Below are 21,655 nucleotides of genomic sequence, written 5' to 3' on the forward strand. Positions count from 1 at the left end.
CTGAAAGTCCCCTTCACTCCACTAGGGCTTGGACTCCCCATTCTCACCCTGTTTGGGCTCCGACTGCCCATGCTAGGTGGTCCCCTGCTAGATGTCCACCTTACCCTCTTTGGCTCGGACTCTCCATGTTGTAAGCCCCCTCCCTGCCCCGTGTGCATGTCCTACTCACCTTCCTGGGCTCTGCCATCCTGTACCAAGCTGCTCCCCACTGTACAGACTCCCCCATCGCCCATCCAAACTCCCCCACCCACTCCAGGTCATGGGTCTCCCCGGCCCCACCCCTGACTCCCCCTCATAAAGAGGCCTGCCTTGCTCTGCCTCACCTTAAGGACCAACCTGTTTATGAAGGAGGAGAAGAGGAAAAGTCCACATGACTCTTAGATATGTGTGTTGTAAGGAATATCTTTGCTGAATGTTGTTGGATTCCAGAGAAGAGCGGGCCAAAAGCAATATTTACATGGTCTCGAATGCTGATTCCTGCTCCTCCGCGTGAGGGAGGCAGTTCTATTTACTGTGAACCCCATTAAGGCTTTGCTCTGGCCATGTTAATCCTGCTAGAGTTTGGATGGAAAAAAGATAGCATTTGTTGAAGCAAACAGAAAAAGCAATCGAGCAGGCTTCCCTTTTAAAGCTCATCTCAGGGAGCCTGGTGGCTCAGTTGGTTAAGCCTCTGACTTTGGCTCAGGTCATAATCTTGCAGTTTGTGAATTCGAGCCACGCATCCGGCTCTGTGCTGACAGCTCGGAGCCAGGAGCCTGCTTCAGATTCTGTGTCTGCCTCTCTCTGCTCCTCCCCTGCTCACGCTCTGTGTCTCTCTCTCTCAAAAATAAATAAACACTAAAAAAATTAAAAACAAAATAAAGCTCATTTCTCTCCTTCATTCATTCCTCAGAATAAACTGCAGTACAGCTTGACCCCAGAGCTCTAAATTACAGATGATCTCCAGTCCTCAAGACCAAGGCATCTGTTCTTTCCTTTAAAGTCAGCGATGGGAAGTCACTGAGTGGGTTAATCAGGAAAGAAGCAGAAGATTGTAAGGAAAACTTTTCATTTCTAGTTACCAAATGGAAAACAGTCACGACCACATTGTACATCTTATAAATTTTTTTTTTTATAAGGTGAACAGTACAGAGCAAACTGGGTAAACTGGATGGCTTGGAGAAGTGTTTGTATAGGTGGGGCACTAATAGGTAAGCTGGGTTATTGGTGAATGGAGTATTTATGCCCTTTACACAAATCTACATCAGTATCCCTCCCTGACTTCTTGCTATCTCAGTAGTGACTCAATAATTACTTCACTTTATACCGAGGGTAAGTACAATATAATAAAATGCAATGCCTATCTGGAATAACTGTCTTCATCCAGGTAAGACAAATGTATATTACTCAGAATTCTTTTTCATATTCAGAGGAAGGACTATTAACCAATCAGGTGGGCATTTGATAAGCTCTTTTTAAAAAAAAAAATTTAGTGTTTATTTGTTTTTGAGAGAGACAGAGTGTGAGCAGGGGAGGGGCAGAGACAGAGGGAGACACAGAATCTGAAGCAGGCTCCAAGCTCTGAGCTGTCAGCACAGACCCTGATGCGGGGCTCAAACCCACAAACCGTGAGTGAGATCATGACCTGAGCCGAAGTCGGACACTTAACCGACTGAGCCACCCAGGTGCCCCATAAGCTCTTTAAGTGCTTTTTATTTACTACAAAAGCTAAGATGTAACTGGATTTTGACTTTCAACAGATAGCTAGAGAGTGGCACTTGGGCACTCCTCTGGTGGGATCAGGCAGTCCTCGGCGGTGTCACCCACACCTGGTGACCAGTGTCAGAGCCTGACATCCAGCACACTTGGATGGAGAGCACAGCGGGGTAGCAAGACCAAGGTCACAGGAGGGGCAGACAGCCAGGCAGAAGGCAGGCAGAGGTTGCTGGAAAGGGAGAAGGGAGCCCAAGAGGGATAAGGAGGGAGAGGAAGAGGAGGAAGAGGAACGTGGAAGAAAAGACACAGGTGACATGGTTATTGGAAATGGGGACCGTCATCAGAGGAAATATAGGAAATAGAGAACGGATGGTCTAGAAAATACCGGGAGATATCTCACACATAATGACTTGGATGCACGGTGATATTCTATTGCTTACATTTAAAATTTCTTTTTCTTTTAATTTTTTTTCATCTTTATTTTTGAGAGAGAGAGACAGAGCATGAGTGGAGAAGGGGCAGAGAGAGGGGGAGACACCGGATCTGAAGCAGGCTCCAGGCTCTGAGCTGTCAGCACAGAGCCCAACACACGGCTCGAAACCAGGGACCGTGAGATCATGACCCGAGGCAAAGTCGGACACTTAACCAACTGAGCCACCCAGGCACCCCCGTTTTAAATTTGTAAATTTGGAGAAGAAGACTCTGACCTATGACCCATGGTCAAGTCTGGGGGGTGGGTGGTGCTTTGGTTGGTTTTCATGGCCACATCCACTCACTCAGGGAGCCTCTTTGTGTGAGACAAATACAAAACCAAACTTTGGTTCTGCTTCTTCACTTGCGACTACATTGACTTACTCCAGCAAGAGGGAAAAACTTGAGATCACGTTGCCTTGAGTTTATACAACATCTTTAAGGCATTTAACTGGCATATTTCTTAATGTTTACATCACTCTGAGGTAGATCAGAGATCTGTGGTTTTACCCCCATTCAACAAAAACAAAATCAGCGTGAAAACACAGAATTAAATCACACAAAGTCTAGAGCAGGATGCCTTGCTTTAGCGGTCCCGATTTAATCCTGTGTAATGAAACTAAGCTAATTCCATACATCGTAACTGATGAACGCCTTTAAAGTTCTCCAAACTACAAACAGGTTCAATTTGGCCATATGAAACCGCGTTTCAAACTTAGCCCCCTGAGGGCTTGGCTGTAAAGATTATGCTCTGGTTAGCATGTTGGCCTTTTAGCTCTATTTCTCTGTATTTGGCCACTTCCCTGGGGCTGAAGATCTGCCCCTAATTGCTACTGTCTGTTGACAGCATTATTTTTGCACAGAGACTTTGGCCAAATGAGCGTCTGGCCCACAGGTGGGTACGCAGTCTCCAGCTTCAGAGCAAAGCCTTCCTCTCATTCCGGCCTCCACGACAGCAATCCCAAGGGCACTTTGTGGATCCTTCGATCCTGGCTCTTTTCGTGACACAATAAAGGCTCGGTAGCCTGTAAACTGTGACACAGGCAACGGGCACTGTGGGGAGAGAGAAACAGGCAGACACATCGCTTGCCTTTAGGGCACTTAACATGGCTCATAAAATGACCTATTTCTTCTTTTTAAAATTTGCTTTCCTTGGCTTTTCTGCGTTCTAGGGACTATTAGTTTTTCTGGTTTCTGTTCCTTTACACGGCTGTGTTATTTGCTCATTACACTTTTAAATACTGCACTAAATAAACCCCAGAGTATTGCAAATCCGTATTTCCCTCAGAAAAGAATGTGCGCTGTTGGCCAAGGATTTAACATCCCACTGACTTTCACAACAGAACAAGCAAGACTCTTCTAAGGTGAATTTGTTTTCACAAGGCAGTTAAAGTAAATTCTGTGGTTTTGTAGCCCAACATGAAATCTCCCCCCGGAACGGAGCAGCACTGGCAAAACCCTCAGCCATCACTGAGCCTGAGGGCCGAACGTGACAATATGGGAAGGACGGGAAGGACTCCCAGGAGCAAATGTGACGGACACACGAATGACAGAACATGAGGTTTTCCAGACTCACAAAGTATTGGAGGACAAAACTCTGCACAAAGTACATTATGACGGGCCTAGAGGGGTGCCGGAAGTGGCCGCCGCTCAGTTACGTGTTTTTCCGTAGCCACGCTGTCATCCTGGCATTGCGCTTTTTGTTTTCCACATTTTTGTTCTTTATTGTCTGTAATTTGGCACGAACTGTGAGCTTCTGGTGCTCTTCCAACATGTTGCCGAAAAACTGCTGCAGCTTGAAGGACAAAGGGAAGGCCGGTCAGTGCAAACTCAGGTCTCGTTTAGCCAGAAGAAGGCCAAGTTCATGCTCAGTAACAACAGGCTTGCAAATGGCCGGTGTGGGCAGGGGCGGGTGGGAAGGCCGGCCTCTAGATGGCGTGCTCCTGGGGAGACCGCACACCTACCCTGAAGAATCAGGTGCGGATTCCATCTGTGGAATGGGAACTTCATCTATTTTGTTCACTGCTCTATTCCCCCGGGGGCACACAGTAGGTGCTTGATAATGACCTACTGAATGCGTATCGGGGATTATACAAAATGTGTGGGCAGAGATACAGTGAGATCTTCTCTTATCTCAAAAGAAACTTTGCAACTCCTCAAGCTCAAAGCTGGCACCTTACATCTGTGCCTTTACAAGTGTATCCTTTATTTAAGAATACTGAGATGGTGGCGGGGGCGGGGGGGCCTGGGTGGCTCAGTAGGTTAGGCGTCCAACTTCAGCTCAGGTCATGATTTCATGGTTCCTGAATTTGAGTCCCACATCAGGCTCTAGGCAGACAGGTTAGAGCCTGGAGACTGCTTTGGATTCTGTGTCTCCCTCTCTCTCTCTCTCTCTGCCCCTCCCTACTCACCCTCTGTCTGTCTCTCTCTCAAAAATAAATAAATACTTAAAAAAAAACTTTTTAAGTTATTTTAAAAAAGAATATTGAAACGGGCCACCTGGGTGGTTCAGTTGGTTGAGCGTCCAACTTTGGCTCAGGTCATGATCCCACAGTTCGTGAGTTCGAGTGCCACATCAGGCTCATTGCTGTCAGCACACAGCCTGCTTCAAATCCTCTGTCCCCCTATCTCTATCCTTCCCCTGCTTGCACTGTCTCTCAAAAATAAACAAACATTAAAAAAAAATATTGAGATAGTAGCTTTGTCCACTGGCTAGATTCCTTCACTGGGTCAGCTGGGGCATTTATTTATGGAAACATCTACCTCAATATTCTGCATCAGCCAGACCCCAATGAACTAATAAGTTATATTCCAAAAGTCTATTTCTGTGTCACTGGATTAGAATTTAGAACATCCCAGATGACTGTGTACCCATCCCCCGCTCACAAAATGTCACTTAAACACTAATGTACTTGAAATTGAGCAGAAATAGGCCATCAAGCCTAATTACAAGGTCAAAGAAAAGTCAGTTTGGAGGAAAGAGCAGGTGAAGGAACCAGGAACAGACCTCCCGGCCTCTCCCACACCTGCCTGCCATGGGAGCCACAGTGGGAGCCACCTGCCTGCTGTGGGAACCTATAGTGCGTGGCGGGGGTGGGGGGGTCTGTGGGACTGTAGGTGGGCTTCATGTGTGCTGGAGAGCATGAGGCCACGCTCTGGAGGGTGCAGTATGAAGCCCTGAGCAAGAAATAGTGGAAAGTGTATAGAACCTGTGCTACACTAGAGGGAGAAGAGACTCGTGCGACTTTTCACTTTTATTCTTGTCATTATTCTCCATATGATCCTGTGAACAGATAGATTACGGCAGGACCCTTGGAGATGACTACTTTTTGGCAAGGCTATTCGTAGTAGCTAATTTAACTTGTTTTCAAAACTGCAAGAATTGAACCCCTGCGAAACATACTTTTGCATTAATAAAAATCAACTATCAGTGAGTACAGTTTCGGAACTTTGAGGACAGCTAAATTTATACACACTTCATTCATTAAACAACAAAAAATCTTTGCTGGGTTCTGTAGACACAAAGATGAACTGATGCCCTTTAGACGATACCAGCACACTGGGGCTCCTGGGTGGCTCAGCCGGTTGAGTGTCTAACTATATCTCATAGACAGGGTCCAGCCCCGAGTCGGGCTCTGTGCTGACAGCTCACAGCCTGGAGCCTGCTTCGGATTCTGGGTCTCCCTCTCTGTCTGCCCCTCCCCTGCTTGCGTTTGCACTCTCTCTCAAAAATAAATAAACATTAAAAAAAAAAAAAAAAAAGGAAGATACTCGCACAAACGCGCCATCACTGTGGGAGCACTCCTTCCAGCATTTCTGGGTGTGCCCTTCACTCTCTTGTCCAGGGAGTCCCTGGTAAATCACGTCCTGACAGCTCAGTCTCAGGCAGGCCAAATGCAAACAGAGATCATTCCTTCAGGAATTAGTGTTCTTCCTCTCTCTTAACAACTACACAGCTCACTGCTTCTCTCTCTCTCTTCTCTCTCTCTCTCTCTTTTTTTTTTGTCTCACGATCAAACCTCAGGCCTTTATGACTTACATGTGTATTGGTGTATTTGCTGGGGCAGAGAGGTTGATTTTTTCTTTCTTCTCGTTTTTTTAACCAGCTCGATGCATGGAGGGGACGGACCAAGCTCCTAGGCCATCTCCCTGCTCCCCAAATCCATTTAATATATTGCCCTCGGAGAGAGGATGTATCAGTTATAAAACTGATAAGAACAGATACTACGCTTGATCTGAGCCAAAAGGCCAAGAGGCGATTGAGTTTCCTTTCTTATTTACACAGGCCCCTTCTGTTCTTAGGAATATGGTCCCAGGCCATGGTGTTTAATTTGTACTCAGGCATTAAAAAAAAAAAAATTAAGTCTATTGAAATGAAATCAATGGACAATAAATTATACTCACTAAAACATACAAATGAGTTGTGATGACTATATACACCTGTGAGACACATAGACACGTTCAAAACACAGTACATTTCCACTACCCACAAAGTCCTTCAGGCACTTTGCAACCCTCCCTCTGTCCCAGGCAGCCATTGATCTGCCTTTTATCACTAGAGATTATATTTGCATTGTTTAGAATGTGCGTGTGTGTTTTAAACTCAGCACCATCATCTTGAGATCTATCCAGGCCATTACACAAACCTATTCTTTCTTTCTTTTTTTTTTTTTTAATTGCAGGGTAGTATTCCCTGGTGTGGATATATTACATTTTCTTTATCAATTCACCTATCGATGGATGTTTGGATGGTTTCCATTTTTCGGCTAACGAGAATGAAGCTGCTATGAATATTCATGTAGAAGACTGTGTGGATGTAGGCTTTAATGTCTCTTGAGTAAAAAAACCTAAAAGTGGAATTAATAGGTCACTCTGTGTCTAGTGACATTTTAAAATACTGCCTTGGGGCACCTGGGTGAAGCGTCCAACTTCAGCTCAGGTCATGATCTTACGGCTGTGGGTTCAAGCCCAGCGTCGGGCTCTGTGCTGACAGCTCGGAGCCTGGAGCCTGCTTCTATTTCTGTCTCCCTCTCTCTCTGCCCCTCCCCTACTCACACACACACACACACACACACTCTCTCTCTCTCTCTCTCTCTCTCAAAAATGAGTAAACATTAAAATTTTTTTCAATAAAATAAAACACTGCCTATTTTCCAAACTATTTTCCAAAATAGTTGTACCATGTTCCATTCTCACCAGCAGAAAAAGAGAGTTCTGGTTGCTTCACTTCTCTGTCAGTGTGTGGTATTATAAATCTTTCTAATTTTACCTATGCTACTGGGTGTGTGGAGGTTGTATTTATATATTACCCTTGTTTTACAGTGTGTGTGTGTGTGATTTCTTTTTTTAATAGTTATTTGCTTTGGCCCCTTAGTTTACTTTCTGGTTAAAGGATCCCATTTTCTTTCTAGAACTATTCCTCTCCTATCCCAGGGCCTGAGGTTTGAGTGAGGCTGGCTCCAAAGGTGGGCACATGACCCAGGCGAGGCCATTGGAATATTTCACTGCCCCCCCCGCCCCCGCCCCACCGGACACAGTGATTGGTGCATGCGACCCACGTAGGACCAACCAGGGTCATTCTATGGGGCTGGAACTTGACATTAGGTGAGCAAGGACCTCTTTTCCTGCAAGTGACAGTGCTAGGGCTGACATAAGCCTGGAGCTATGTTTGCCTCCACGTAGAGAAAGCCTGCCTAAGAAGAAAATCAGCCCAGGAGAAAGCAGAGCCTGGAAATGACAAGCCCCATTGTTAGTTTCTAGAATACAGATAGGACTAAAATGCGGTCTCTGTCCTCAGGGAGCTCATTATAGCCTCAGGGAGTAGACATATTTACACCCCAATTACAGTATAATGTAGTCACAGCCAGGGTACAGATATTCATAGGATGATTGAGGAGAAGGTATAAACCAGTTCATGGAAAAATTCCTGGAACAGGTGTTTGGAGCAGGGTCTTAAAGGGTAACGAGATTTATCCAGCCAAGGCCAGGCATGGGGAAGTCACCCAGATCAGAACGCAGAGTGTTTCCAAAATCTGGAAAATGTGGAACAACATGCAAATTTAAGAAAACCTGTATGTGGTACAGTCCAACTAGAGGGAAAATATTTGGAAGTGTCTGTCTCTCTTGTTCCCCGATGCTCAGCGGTGAGGTGAGCAAAAATGAAGCCAGAGAGGCAGATGGGGGCCAGGTTATAAAGGATGCTAATTAAAAGACGAAAAAAAATCTCTTCTAGAGCTGCAATGAGCTACTGAAGCTTTGACAGCTGGGCAAGGTGTGGCAGCAGCATGAGGGCTAGGAGGCACGGAAGACCAGGCTGGAGTACAGGGCCCTGGCCAGAGTCCCCTGCAGTAAGTTAGGTGAGGAAGGACGGAGTCTAGTCCTCTGCGAACAAGAATGGTCTCTATTTCAGCAGCAAGAGAGAATTAAAAGTAATTTCCTGCATACAGTGAAAATAACACCGGTAGGAGCAGGGAATATAATAATTCAAATAAGCCTGTTGTTTTTAATCTATTTTTAATGTTTATTTATTCTTTTGAAAGAGAGTGTGAGCAGGGGAGGGAGAGAGGAGAGAGAGAAGGGGATACAGAATCCAACGCAGGCCCCAGGCTCTGAGCTGTCAGCACAGAACCTGACGCAGGTCTTAAACTCACAAACCGTGAGCACCACCTGAGCTGAAGTCGGATGCTTAACCCACTGAGCCACTCAGGCGCCCCAAGCCTGTTGTTTTTAATTTTAGCAATTCCAAATTACGTTAAAAATGGCTCCTGAATTATTGTTACAATTCACAATATCTAAAGTACTTACCTCTGTGATCTGTAAATCTGTGCTTATGGTTCTCCCTATTATGTACATTAGATTAACCAGCGATTGTGTTCCATACCTACAAAGCAACGAGATGCTAATCAGACGTGGAAAATGTTTTGCAAGATAAAGCTATACTTTATATAGCAGGTAAATGCTAAGCGTACAGCCCCTATTGATTCCTATCTCCTGAATCTAAGCAAAATCATGTATGAATAAGGTTAGGGTCATCATTTAAGAGGGAATCTATTATATAGAGAATTTTATCAGCACTAAGGAAACATTACAGTTAAATATCGATTTGTGTACACGTAGTTCTAAAACTTTTAGTTACATATAAAAAGCTCCTAAAAACAACAACTGTTTTTATCTTTTTAAATGAAGTGGTTAGAATAGTGGTCACACACTTCAAATTAACATAATCTATAAGGGGGTAAGTAAATATGCAAAATTATGCCCCTTAACAAACAGTTATTAATATGGGATCACTTTCGGAAACTCTGGCTAAACTACCCTGAAAGCTTATTTAAAATTTTGAATTTGTATATTGTTTTTGGAGAAATGATCCATGTCTTTGGAGAGTCTCAAGATGTTGGTGATCGCAGAAGGGCTAAGTACTTCTGTTCCCTCAAAGAGGCACAGTGACTGTAACTTCCCCTCTAGTTTAGTCTCCTTGAGTAGCCAACAGGGATCTTCTGCAATAAAACCCCAGGAAACATTGTTATGGAAATACAGCAGATACATACCTGCCCAAAGCCTTGCTGAAGTTAAAAAGGTAAATAAAGACTTTTGGATGCATTAAAGAAGAAAGAAAATTAAAATAGGGTTAATGCTTTGGACCGAACAAAAGAGGGTTGCAGTGACACTGTTTTATTGATAGTTGACGGTTAATACACACGACTGACTTACTTCAAAAATGTATACTTGACACTAAAAATTGCAAGACTTCACGTTGGCATAATATCCAAACAACAGTGAGAGAAAACAAAGCTTTCATTCTTTTTTAAGTTTTCAGCTGTAACTTAAGCTGTGTCTTCCTGACGAAAGCGAAGGAGACATAGTCTACATATAAACAAATTTGTTTCTATAGGAAAAGAGGACACGCTTCTTAGTTTTCCATTTTTTTTTAAATTTTTTAAATGTTTATTTATTTTTGAGAGAGAACGAGAGACAGAGCACCAGTCAGGGAGGGGCAGAGAGAGAGGGAGACACAGAATCCAAAAAAGGCTCCGGGCTCCGAGCTGTCAGCACGGAGCGCGAGGCGGGTCTTGAACTCACCAACTATGAGATCATGGCCTGAGCCGAAGTCAGATGCTCAACTGACTAAGCCACTCAGGCGCCCCCCTTAGTTCTCCATTTTTATTGGTCAAGTATTAAAAGCTTGTAAAACAACTCAAGAAATTTGGCAATATTTGCAAAAACAACAAAAAAAAAAACAAACAAAAAAAGCCAAAACAAACCTGAGTTCCAAACTTAAAAAAAAAAAAAAGGGGAAAGCTACCTAGGGCCCTACCAGTGTGATTTTCTACCAGAGGAAGAAGACTACCCTGAGAGGCAGGGCTAGGTTTGAAATTATCTTGAGCAGTTTATAACTTAAAAAAGATGGGGACTGACATGTAGTTCGAAGCATTGTTCTAGAGATGAAATGAGATGCTATGTATTGAAGCACCCATCAGAGTACCCGGCACGTTTTATCCCTTACTATTCTTGCAAATTCCAAGAGGAGGTCTTTCTGCCACAGATGATCTGTCCCTCTTGTTGAGAGAGCCATCTCTGAAACCTTACTGAGCAAAACTATATACATTACAAATAGTTTATCCTGCCAGTTGTCCGATACGTGCTCATGAACGGAACGTGCTCATGAACGGAACGACCAGAGCCGATGTGTGTCAGTTTAGTTACCGTTTTAAAAAACTGGTAACATTCAAGGGAGCCTGGGTGGCTCTGTCTGTTGAGCTGAGCATCTGACCCTTGATTTCAGCTCAGGTCACCATCTCAGTTTGTGTGTTCGAGCCCCATGTTAGGGGCTCTGCGCTGACAGCGTTGAGCCTACTTGGGATTCTCTCTCCCTTCCTCTCTCTCTGTCTGCCCCCCCCCCCACTCCTCTCAAAAATAAATAAACTGAAAAATAAAAAAATTGGTAACATTCTGTGGTAGGGTGTGCACAGGGATTTGGGCCCCTCTCATCTGGATCGCCTCCTCTCTCCTTTCGAATTCTCCCTCCTCAACCTTCCCCTGCCATGTCTGATTTCCTGAGGCAAGCGTGGCCACTGGACAAGCATGGGGGCACCAAGGCATCCAGCCTGATCCAATGACTGGCAGTGGGAATAGGCTGTTCAGAGCTCGGGTGCCCCACTCCATAACGCCTAACTTCTCTCCATTTGCTTGTTCTCCATTTCTCTCTTCAGCTCCGTACTCCCCATGATGAAACACAACAGAGACAGAGTAGGAACGTGTACCAGCTTTCACGCTGAGGACTGCAGCCCATGTAACAACAGTATTTGAAGAAGAAATCGAGTGCTAGGTGAAGAACGGAGTAAGATTTCCTTTGGGATCAGTTGAATTTGAAACTGATCACACCCTGCGTTCTGTATTCATGCAAAGCTAGGGTTTTCCCAGAGGCTGCAAGGTCTACATCGTTGTAAGAAAGCCAGAAGCACTTGACCAGGATGCCAGGGCACAGAGAGGGTTTCTACCGCCTCCAGGAATAATGCCTACAAACACTACTGCCTCATGTCTATATCCACACGTTCTTCCATAAGATCTATCTGTAGCTAATGGCCCGAGAGCATTTTTCTGCAGCCTGCAAGATGTCTTTGTGGTCAGTGGAGCCTCCCTCATTGCCATCAGGACTCAAAAGATCATCTCCGGCCCAACAATGAACTCAAATACCCTGCAGCAACCAGACCAGTGCCCTAAACATGGGAGGGAGGGGCAGGACCAAACCAAAGCTCTTTTCCTTCGTACAAATATTCCAAAATATAGTTTCAGAGGAGGCTTCCTGGCCCACTTACTGTGACAGGTCCCAAGTCAGACACTTAGTCCTGCCCTGAGGCATTTTCTGGTGTCCTCTCCTCCGTGCAGAAGGTAATTTTTCCCAACCGCTTGTTCAAATCCCACACAAATGCCATTCTTCTCTTTGGGTTCCCCCAAACCTTCCCCAGCTCTCCTCTCCAGCATTTGTCAGATACCATGTCCTCGTCACCTCGTATTCCTGACAAGAGCTTAAATTAACTGTGCCCTGGCATGGAGAAACTAGAACTTTCTCACTACGAGAAGGAACCTTGGAATCGATCAAATACCTTTCGTTCTATGTAAGAGGAAACCAAGGCTGAAATGTTAACAAGTAAACAATAAACAGTTGTTTTAGTTACAGCTCCAGAGGAGAGGGTCAGAGAACTCAGTTTGTTGTTATCTGTTTCTCTCCCAGAACTTCTCTCCTGGCAAAATGACACTCTATGAACATTATGTATACAGTTATGGCTATAAGATGCAGGAAAAAGGGTGTGGAAAACTCGAGATTTCCTTCCGTGGGGCTTCTTGGGGTCTTTATGATGCTAGCATAGACTGTGAATTTGCAAAAAGCAGAGATTCGAACAGACAGTTCCCAAACTGACGGTCTTTCTTGCTCACAGAAGTCTGAGCAACGTCTTCCATGAACAATGCTCGGTGGAACGTACTGGAGAAACACTAATTTCAAAGCTAACTTGCTAGTCATCAGTCACGTTTCAGCAAACTCAGAATAAGTCTTTCTCACATAATTAAGGTAAAATTTAATTTGTCAGAGGCATTTTTTTATTTATCCTTTCGTGCTGTCTTTATCATTGTATGGAGACAGGTAACATGCTAGTCTTCTTGTCAAATATAACTCTTAATTTTTTTTTAAATGTTTATTTATTTTTGAGAGAGAGAGAGACAGAGTGCGAGCAGGGGAAGGGCAGAGAGAGAGGGAGACACAGAATCCGAAGCAGGCTCCAGGCTCCGAGCTGTCAGCACAGAGCCCGACGTGGGGCTTGAACCCACAAACCGTGAGATCATGACCTGAGCTGAAGTTGGCCGCTTAACCGACTGAGCAACCCAGACGCCCTTGAAATGTAACTGTTGAAATACGTGATGATTAATTGCTCTGATGTACAAAGAATTGAGTAAGCATTCTTGTTTCATGTTTAGTGTTTATGATAGTTTAATTATTAATTTGAACTTTACTTCCTTCTACGAATCCATAAATGTTATCACCGTTTATTGAAACCAAATTATTGGCAAAATCCAGCAAGACTGATGAACATTACAATTAATATGAAATAAAGAAAAAATAAATAAAAATAAATGTACTTGATGTAGAAAGCAAACTTATTTGAGTCTGAAAGACATTGTGTAGCAGACTCTATGAGAGGAGGGGGCTGAGATGAATTTATTGTAAATAGGTATCTGTTTTATGGGCATGACATTTTGTCGATAAGAGATAAAAATATTCAAGCCATGGATTAAAAGTTCATACATTTACGGGCACCTGGAGGGCTCAGTTAATTAAGCGTCCGACTCTTGATCTCGGCTCAGGTCATGATCTTAAGGGCCATGAGTTCGAGTGCCGCATGGGGCTCTGTGCTGACAGTGTGGAGCCTGCTTGGGATTCTCTCTCCCTCTTTCTGCCCTTACCCCACTCATGCACGTGCTCTCTCGCTCTCTCTCGCTCTCTCTCTCTCTCTCCCTCCCTCCCTCCCTCCCTCAAAAGATAAATAAACTTAAAAAAAAAGTTTATACATTTATAATTCTAGGAGCTCCTTGAGGTTAATAAGACCCATTTAGAGTTAAAAAGAAAGGGGAGGTATTCTCTCCATTTAATATTGTTATGCACATCACTTAAATAAATTGCTACACGGTGGACTTTTCAGAGACTGTTACCAACATGTTCTCATTCTCTAACTACAGAAAAAGGGTTCTTCTGAGGAATAAAAGTTAAAATACACTTCAAGTCACTTAAATTGAGAGGAGTCTTCCCCACGGGTTGGTCAAAGGCATTTTGGGGGCTTGGTTGGCACATGTGCCCTGCATGAAGAAGAGAGGAAAAAATGAATTGAGGGGCTCATTACCCCCAGGAGCAGTGCTATCCAGCCGAACTCTCTGTGGTGAGGACAATGTTCTACATCGGAGCTGTCCAACGTGACGGCTGCTTGGCCATATCACACTCTTAGAACAGGGCCAGTGCAACTGCAGAACCGAATTTCAAATTTTATTTCATTACTTATCAGTTCAAATGTAAATTCAAATATCTATATGTTAGCTAGTGGCTATCATATTGAGCAATGCAGCCTCAGATAATATTTTACTCAGGTGCCAAATGGTTCCAGGTTAAACTATACCAGAGTTGCCCGGGGAGCTAGTGAAAGGTGCAGATTTCTGCCCTGTTTTGGCAGATTCTGATTTTACTTATTTTCATTTTTATTTTTTTTAATGTTTATTTTTGAGAGGGGGCGAGGAGCAGGGAGAGAGGGGGACAGAGGATCCGAAGTGGGCTCTAGGCTCCGTGCTGACAGCAGAGAGCACGACACAGGGCTCGAACTCATGAACCATGACATCATGACCTGAGCCAAAGTCAGACACTTAACCGACTGAACTACTCAGGCGCCGGGAAGATTTTGATTTTGAAGGGGGGATGGGTGGGTGGGCTTGAGGTCTTTAGGTTCCTTAGCTACTATAGGCGATTTCCAACCTTGTGGCTGGGATCACCTGCCTGAACGCCAGGCACCATGTCACTATGAGCCACAATGATAATAAATTCAATCCTCAGCACTTGCAAGGACATACTAGGTGCCAGGCACAGCTAAATACTAAGCCTGGTTCATAACTGTGAACCTCTGTCTTCCTCGGGACCCAAAAGTTCACGGGAAGGATCGGAGGAATCAATAGCCAGTGGTGATGACAAGTTGGGACCTCTGGTGAATCAAAACATATTTCTTAAAGGAGCTGCTCTCTCAACATTTTCATGCCCAAACTGCTACTAGACTGTTTGGTAGGAAGCGTGGGAAGAAAACAGTCAAGGGCTGTAGCCAAAGCGAGTGCCCCACAGCAGCAAGAGGACAGGTGACCTCCCAGGCCAGGCAAAGCCAAGTGGAGACAGCACTGTTGTTACAAACTCCAGGGAGAGAGAACAGAAACGAAGAAACACCCCTGTGAGGCTGGGATCTCTGAAATCTCAGGGAACAAGGGGACCAATGTCAATAATTCTGATTTATATCCTAACTCCCAAATTCCCAGTAGGGCCTAGGAAGGAGGGTATTATTTTTAATGACTGAAGCAAGAAGGGAAGGATACCCTTTACTGCCAAAGTCTTAGGAATCTGAGAAAATTTAAGGAATTCCAAAGACCCTCCAAAGCAATGAACTTTGAAAATATAAAACTGGATGTAAGGTCAATTTTCTTAGTATGTGACTATGCTAAATGCATTCCACTGATGACCAGAAAAATGCTGTGCAAATAAGTCTCTACCTCCATGTTGTAAACTTCTGTTTTTTAATGTTTATTTATTTGGAGGGGTGCAGAGAGAGAGGGAGACAGAAGATCTGAAGTAGGCTTCACACTGTCAGCACAGAGCCCAATGTGAGGCTTGAACCCACGAACCCAAAGTCGGATGCTCAACCGACTGAGCCACCCAGCCGCCCCTGTGTGTTGCAAATTTCCCATTTAAAAGCACAATATTTTGGTATTGTAAAGGAATTCAATAAGTGTTTACAAAAGAAAAACTTTCCATGATTTTGTTCCTTAAGAGAGCTATATTCACATTCTTTAAACATTTATATTCTAAATATACTTTCTGTCCAACAAGGATAAATTTATTTGCAAAAAAGCATCTTCCACCTTTACAGGTGTTTGGACCTGGACTGCTGGCCACTTTGTATTTGCTAACTCTAGAGTATGTGAGCACTTGTAAGACATTATTCTAGGCTTTCAGTGATGTGATTAATCAGATATGATTAAGTAATGTTCTAGAAAGACCAGCCATCAAGGGCATGCTGATTTCTTTTTTTAATTTTTTAACATTTATTTATTTTTGAGAGAGAGAGACAGAGCGTGATCAGGGGAGGGGCAGAGAGAGAGAGGGGAAGAATCCGAAGCAGGCTCCAAATTGTCAGCACAGATCCCCATGTGGGGCTCAAACCCACAAACCATGAGATTATGACCTGAGCCAAAGTCAGATACTCAACCGACTGAGCCACCCAGGTACCCCAGCATGCTGTCTTATTTTTGCCCGTCAGCATTTACTTCACCCAACAGGGGGCTATGAAGCAAGCAGATTTCATCTCAAAAGGTGAGAAATATGAAAAATTCAAGAATACGGAACCCAGATATGTAAAGGGAATATTATAACAAATAAGACACGAGGAAGCGATGAGCGTTGGTGTTTCTTGAAATGTAGCGGTCTGCTTCACAAAATAAATGAATGGGCGGTATGCACTCAAACCAAAGCACATGACCTGCTCTACTCTGTGTCTCTGATGACAATCTTCTTAGTGGGCACAGTGGGGAAACTGAGGTAGGTAAGTATCCCATGCAAATCCATTTTCACATAGAAAGCCAACACTGGGGGTAAGCGACCTTCTCTTCCACAAGTGAGACTGAATGCAAGCAAAATCATCACTTTCCTGATCCAGGCAAAGGACTTTTGGGACCTCGACGGGCTAAAGCTGAGCTTCTAGCCCCAAACCAGTGACCTGTATGAAAGAGAGGTTGCCTATTAGCTCCTTACCTTTCACTCACAGCTTGCCAATTGTTGATTAAAAAGTCCTTCACAATGTACCGGCCTACTTCGGATTCCGCCACAACTTCCATTATATTTGTTTCGTTAAAAGTGAATGGAGCTGCCGTGACGGCATACTCCAGATATCTGCAAAAATGCATGTGCAGAAAAGAAATATGCAAACATTATCCAATATAAAGAGTGGATTTCAACAAATGGGCATAAGATCCCTTAGGGTTCTGAGTCAGCGCACAAATAGGTATTATTTTAACTCCTATATGAGCACATGGTCTATTTCTCTCCCCTTGGTTTATGAATTGCATTCTTCTGCTAGGATCTTTTTATTTTTAAAATATTTTTAATGTTTATTTATTTTTGAAACAGAGAGAGAACAGGAGAGGGGCCGAGAGAAGAGGACAGAGGATCCGAAGCAGGCTCCATGCTGACAACAGAAAGCCCGATGCAGGCCTCGAACTCATGAGCCACGAGATCATGACCTGAGCCGAAGTGAGATGCTTAACTGACTGAGCCACCCAGTGGCCACCCAGCCACCCACCCCGCCCTTTCTGCTGAGAACTTGGCCAGATTACCTGTGAAGTATCCATGGGTCTTTACTGCAGCTCATCGCATAAGTGAGTTGAATCCTTTCTTCTTCCTTTGTTTTATTAGAGTACATATTTAACAAAAAGTCCCATTCTTCATCACTTCCGAAGGCAACGCCATAACATAAAACTACACTTTTAATCGGATAAGGTATTCTGTAAGGTAGAAGGTGCAATGCTATTTCTCATAGTAGTCAATTTATATGTTTATTTAGGTTGTTAAATACACACACACACACACACACACACACACACACACACACACACACACATGTATGTTTCACTTTAAATTCAAGTTAGTTAGCAGGGCGCCTGGGTGGCTCAGTCAGTTGAGCGTCCAACTTCGGCTCAGGTCATGGTCTTGCAGTCTGTGAGTTCGAGCCCCATGTCGGGCTCTGTGCTGACAGCTCAGAGCCTGGAGCCTGTTTCAGATTCTGTGTCTCCCTCTCTCTCTGACCCTCCCCCATTTATGCTCTGTCTCTCTCTGTTTCAAAAATAAATAAACGTTAAAAAAAATTTAAATTCAAGTTAGTTAATATGTAGTGTAGTATTGGTTTCAGGAGTAGAATTCGGTGACTCATCACTTCCATACGATACCCAGTGCTCATCCCAACAAGTGTCCTCCTTAATGCCCATCATCCGTCTGGCCCATCTTCCACCCACCTCTCCTCCAGCAACCCTCAGTTTGTTCTCTGTTGCTAAGAGTCTCTTAGGAGCCTGGGTGGCTCAGTAGGTTGAGTGCCTGACTTCAGTTCAGGTCATGATCTCATGGTTCGTAAGTTCGAGCCCCACATTGGGCTCGCTGCTGTCAGTGCGGAGCCCGCTTCAGATCCTCTTTCTCTCTCTCTCTGACCCTCCCCCACTCACTTGCTCTCTCAAAAATAAATAAACATAAAAAAAGGAGTCTCTTATAGCTTGCCTCCCTGTTTTTTCTTACTTTATTTTTCCTTCCCTTCTCCTACATTCATCGTTTTGTTCCTTTATCAACAATAGCCAATGTATCCAAAGGACACAAAAATGCTGATCTGAAGGGGCATATGCACCCCAGTGTGTATAGCAGCACTATCAACAATAGCCAAATTATGGAGAGAAGCCAGTGTCCATCGACTGATGAATGGATAGAGACATTGTGGTATATATATACAATGGAATATTACTGAGCGATCAGAAAGAATGAAATCTAGCCCTTTGCAACAATGTGGATGGAGCTAGAGGGTATTACGCTAAGCAAAATAAGTCAGAGAAAGACAAATATCATATGATTTCATCCATATGTGGAATCTATGCTGTTATATATTTAGAAGGATGTACCTAGAAAAAAACATGGAGATCTCAGATATAAAGATCAAAAGCAGGGATCTAGAAAGTTAACTGAGAAGAAATCATCAGATTAGCTTAGAAACTAAAGAGGTTTAAGAAAGAAGGAAATTATAATAGTTCAATCAACATATGCTGATAATTGGGCTTGGGCTCATATCTTTTTTTTTTTTTTTTTTTTTTTTTTTTTTAGTAATCTCCACACCCAACGTGGGGCTCGAACTCATAACCCTAAGGCAAATCGACAGGGGGAAAAAAAACAAAAACAAAAACAAAAACAAAAGATACTTGAAAAAAATAGGAGACACAGACTACCCAAACAAAAATAAAACAATCACTCCCAGAAAGAAAACATCAAAAAGGGAGAGACATTATTGGTGTTGAAACAGGACGAAAACAAGGGCAATCTGATACTACTCTTACTCATTCCCTGGATGGTTTGTCCAGTGTTTGAAGAGTTCTCTTGACAGCTGAAGACAGTCTTCCAGTCCCAACCAACACGCAGTTTCAAAAAGTTTTTCCAGGGCCACGCTTAAAAGAAAGCACAAAGAAAAACATTTTATTTTGCTCCGTTTACTATATTCATTTTTTCTCCCTGCCTCCAACTATGTGTGTTTCATAAAAGGATGGGTATTTTAAAATATCCTTCCAATAATACCAGGTTTGTTAAAAAAAAAAATAGCTTTTGTGGATGGCAAACTTATTTAGGGCTCAGAGAAATATTTGCTGAGAGGCTTTCAGGCACCAAATAAACTCCCAAGATTGGTATTTTTTGAAAGTTGGGAATAAATTATTGCCATCTCTCACCTCCCGCAAACATACGTGGGAGTACACACTCCACATCTGTTATCAATTTATTTTTTCCTCCCTTTTACAATAATTTGCCTTATGGATAGAAAAAAAAAAAAAGAAGGCTTTGGAGTATTTGATCTAATACCTTAAAAATAAAGGTTTTTTCTCTCTACACGGAAAGGAGAGGGAATGGTTTCTTTCTCCCTTTGGACAATATGCTTTCCCTTGCTTGAATTTCTGTTTTGTCCTCTACTCTGTTTGGCTATTATGTTCGCATCCAGAAAAAGACCAGAGAATCTTGTTTTGTTTTGTTTTGATAGCTGAGCAGGACCACACATTATGGTTCAAAACAAAAATAGTTCAAAAGAATATGGCGAAGGGTAATCATAAATCCAGATAAGCAATGCCTTTGAGGTACGTCTCTCTATACTCCCTACTCTCTGACTTGGAGTCAGAGGTAACGGAACACCAAGTGGCCATAAATTTACAGAAAATGCAAGGGCCAAATCTGGTTGCTTCACCCTCCTGTTTCAACCCAGCCTGGCCTGACTTTCTGACAAGAAGAATGTCCAAGGCTGGAGGACCTCGGAGTGATGGTTCTGAGCATTCGTTTACACACTCACACCATCTCCCTACCCATCCCAAGTTGGCTGCCAAAAGACAGAATTCCCTACAAGTACACCAACTCCCCAAAGTCACTCTGAAGACAACTGGCCCTGGATGGTCACTTCTGTCTAGTTGAGGAGAACCAAGGTTATGGCGGGTTAAGGTCTGTGCTGCCTGTGTGAACACACTTTTGCCTTCCTCTTCATTCACCCAACTGGCCTGCCCACTTAACTATCCCAGCTAGTCCTCGCCATCTTCCCTTTACGTGTTTGGTCAACCCCATGTCCTTCCAGTCACATGCCCCAGCACTGAAATGTCTCCCCTCTCAGAAGGATACTCCTGAGAGTGAGTAATCACATTTTGTGTATTTTGTATTACTTACTTGGCCTCATTGATTTCAGCGTGGTGTTGACCAGAGCTGTAAACATAATTCCTGTACCACTGTAGATAACAAATTCCCTCTCTAAATCTAGAAGCCCCTAACTCCCCTACAAACCTTGGGTCACAGGGAGGCCGGGGGTACCGCAGCCCTATTTTTTCTTTCACTCCTCCTTCTCAGACCATCAGGACAACCTGCTTACTCCTCTCACCACACCAATGATAGGAAAACCATTTGCAATACTTACGCATGCTCACAAGTAAATGGCTTGGATATTTCAGCAGCCTCAGAATTGAGAGTCTAGAGCTATAAATTTCTGTGTCTACATGCATGTGCTTTGCAAATAAATTAAGATCCCAAACTATTATTTCCTATTAGGATACATGTAGCTCACCAGTCCCAGAGCTACTGTTCTCAAATTGCATACACAATCTCTCAGTGAAATCATAGGTGTCCAGATCTTTTTAATATGAATCTGGGAGCCTATCTATTCATACAAATCTTGTTATTGAATTATCACTGCTCCAAAAATACTTACAGGGCTAAATAGTCATCTTGTAATGCTGCCACGTTTTCACGAATTACAGTTGAATACATATTCCATATTGAGATAAGTCTCTTTAACAGATACTTCTATAAACAATAAGGAAAAACCTACTATTAATTTTGGCTTGCAACACTGGATTTGCATCATATTTCTCTTTGTCCGAAAAGACATTAGTAGAGAAGTGACAGATATGTCTTCAGAAGTTATCTTTATTTGTTACTATACGTATAACTGGTTTATTTTGTAACCTCTCTACATCAGTTTCCTGATTGGGAAAATGGAATTGACAAGAATACCAATAGCACAGTTTTGGGACGACAAAACAATATTACGTATGTGAATGCATTGCCTGGCACGTAGGAACTCAATAAATGTTAGGTATTATTACCACTTAATATCACCTGGAACATAGAGAAAGAAATGTAAAAAATATTAAGCTACTAAACTTTCTACCTTAACATCTCCATGCTTAGTATTTATACCTCCAAGAAAATAAGAACTGATTTATGGTTTGGACCATTTTAAGCCCTGGGTATGAAATAAAGTTTCTTCAACTGCTCTATCAGCTGATGAATAATAAGATTATAAAAGTTATCCATTGAGGGGAGCCTGGGTGGCTCAGTCAGTTAAGCATCCGACTTTGGCTCAGGTCATTATCTCACATGTGAGTTTGAGCCCCATGTTGGGCCCTGTGCTGACAGCTCAGAGCC

General features: G+C 43.3%; 1 protein-coding gene and 1 non-coding gene across 2 annotated transcripts in view; both read right to left on the reverse strand.

The window, feature by feature from the left end:
* Nucleotides 1-2,175: 2,175 nt before the first annotated feature.
* Nucleotides 2,176-21,655, reverse strand: part of LVRN (laeverin) — a 74,649-nt gene continuing 55,169 nt past the window's right edge. Inside the window, exons 15-20 of the mRNA XM_060636330.3 lie at nt 20,937-21,031; nt 19,045-19,152; nt 17,293-17,460; nt 16,712-16,849; nt 8,971-9,046; nt 2,176-3,961 (exon numbers count right to left, since the gene is read on the reverse strand). Coding sequence (XP_060492313.2) covers nt 3,821-3,961; nt 8,971-9,046; nt 16,712-16,849; nt 17,293-17,460; nt 19,045-19,152; nt 20,937-21,031 — 726 coding nt within the window. The 3' untranslated portion in view covers nt 2,176-3,820. The remainder of the gene's footprint in view (nt 3,962-8,970; nt 9,047-16,711; nt 16,850-17,292; nt 17,461-19,044; nt 19,153-20,936; nt 21,032-21,655) is intronic.
* LOC132682634 (U2 spliceosomal RNA) lies at nt 6,234-6,426 on the reverse strand. The gene has a single exon (XR_009611804.1). It is a non-coding gene; the product is annotated as a U2 spliceosomal RNA (small nuclear RNA).

Source organism: Panthera onca, chromosome A1 (genome assembly GCF_046562875.1).
Source record: "Panthera onca isolate mPanOnc1 chromosome A1, mPanOnc1 haplotype 2, whole genome shotgun sequence".
Taxonomy (NCBI): Eukaryota; Metazoa; Chordata; class Mammalia; order Carnivora; family Felidae; genus Panthera; species Panthera onca.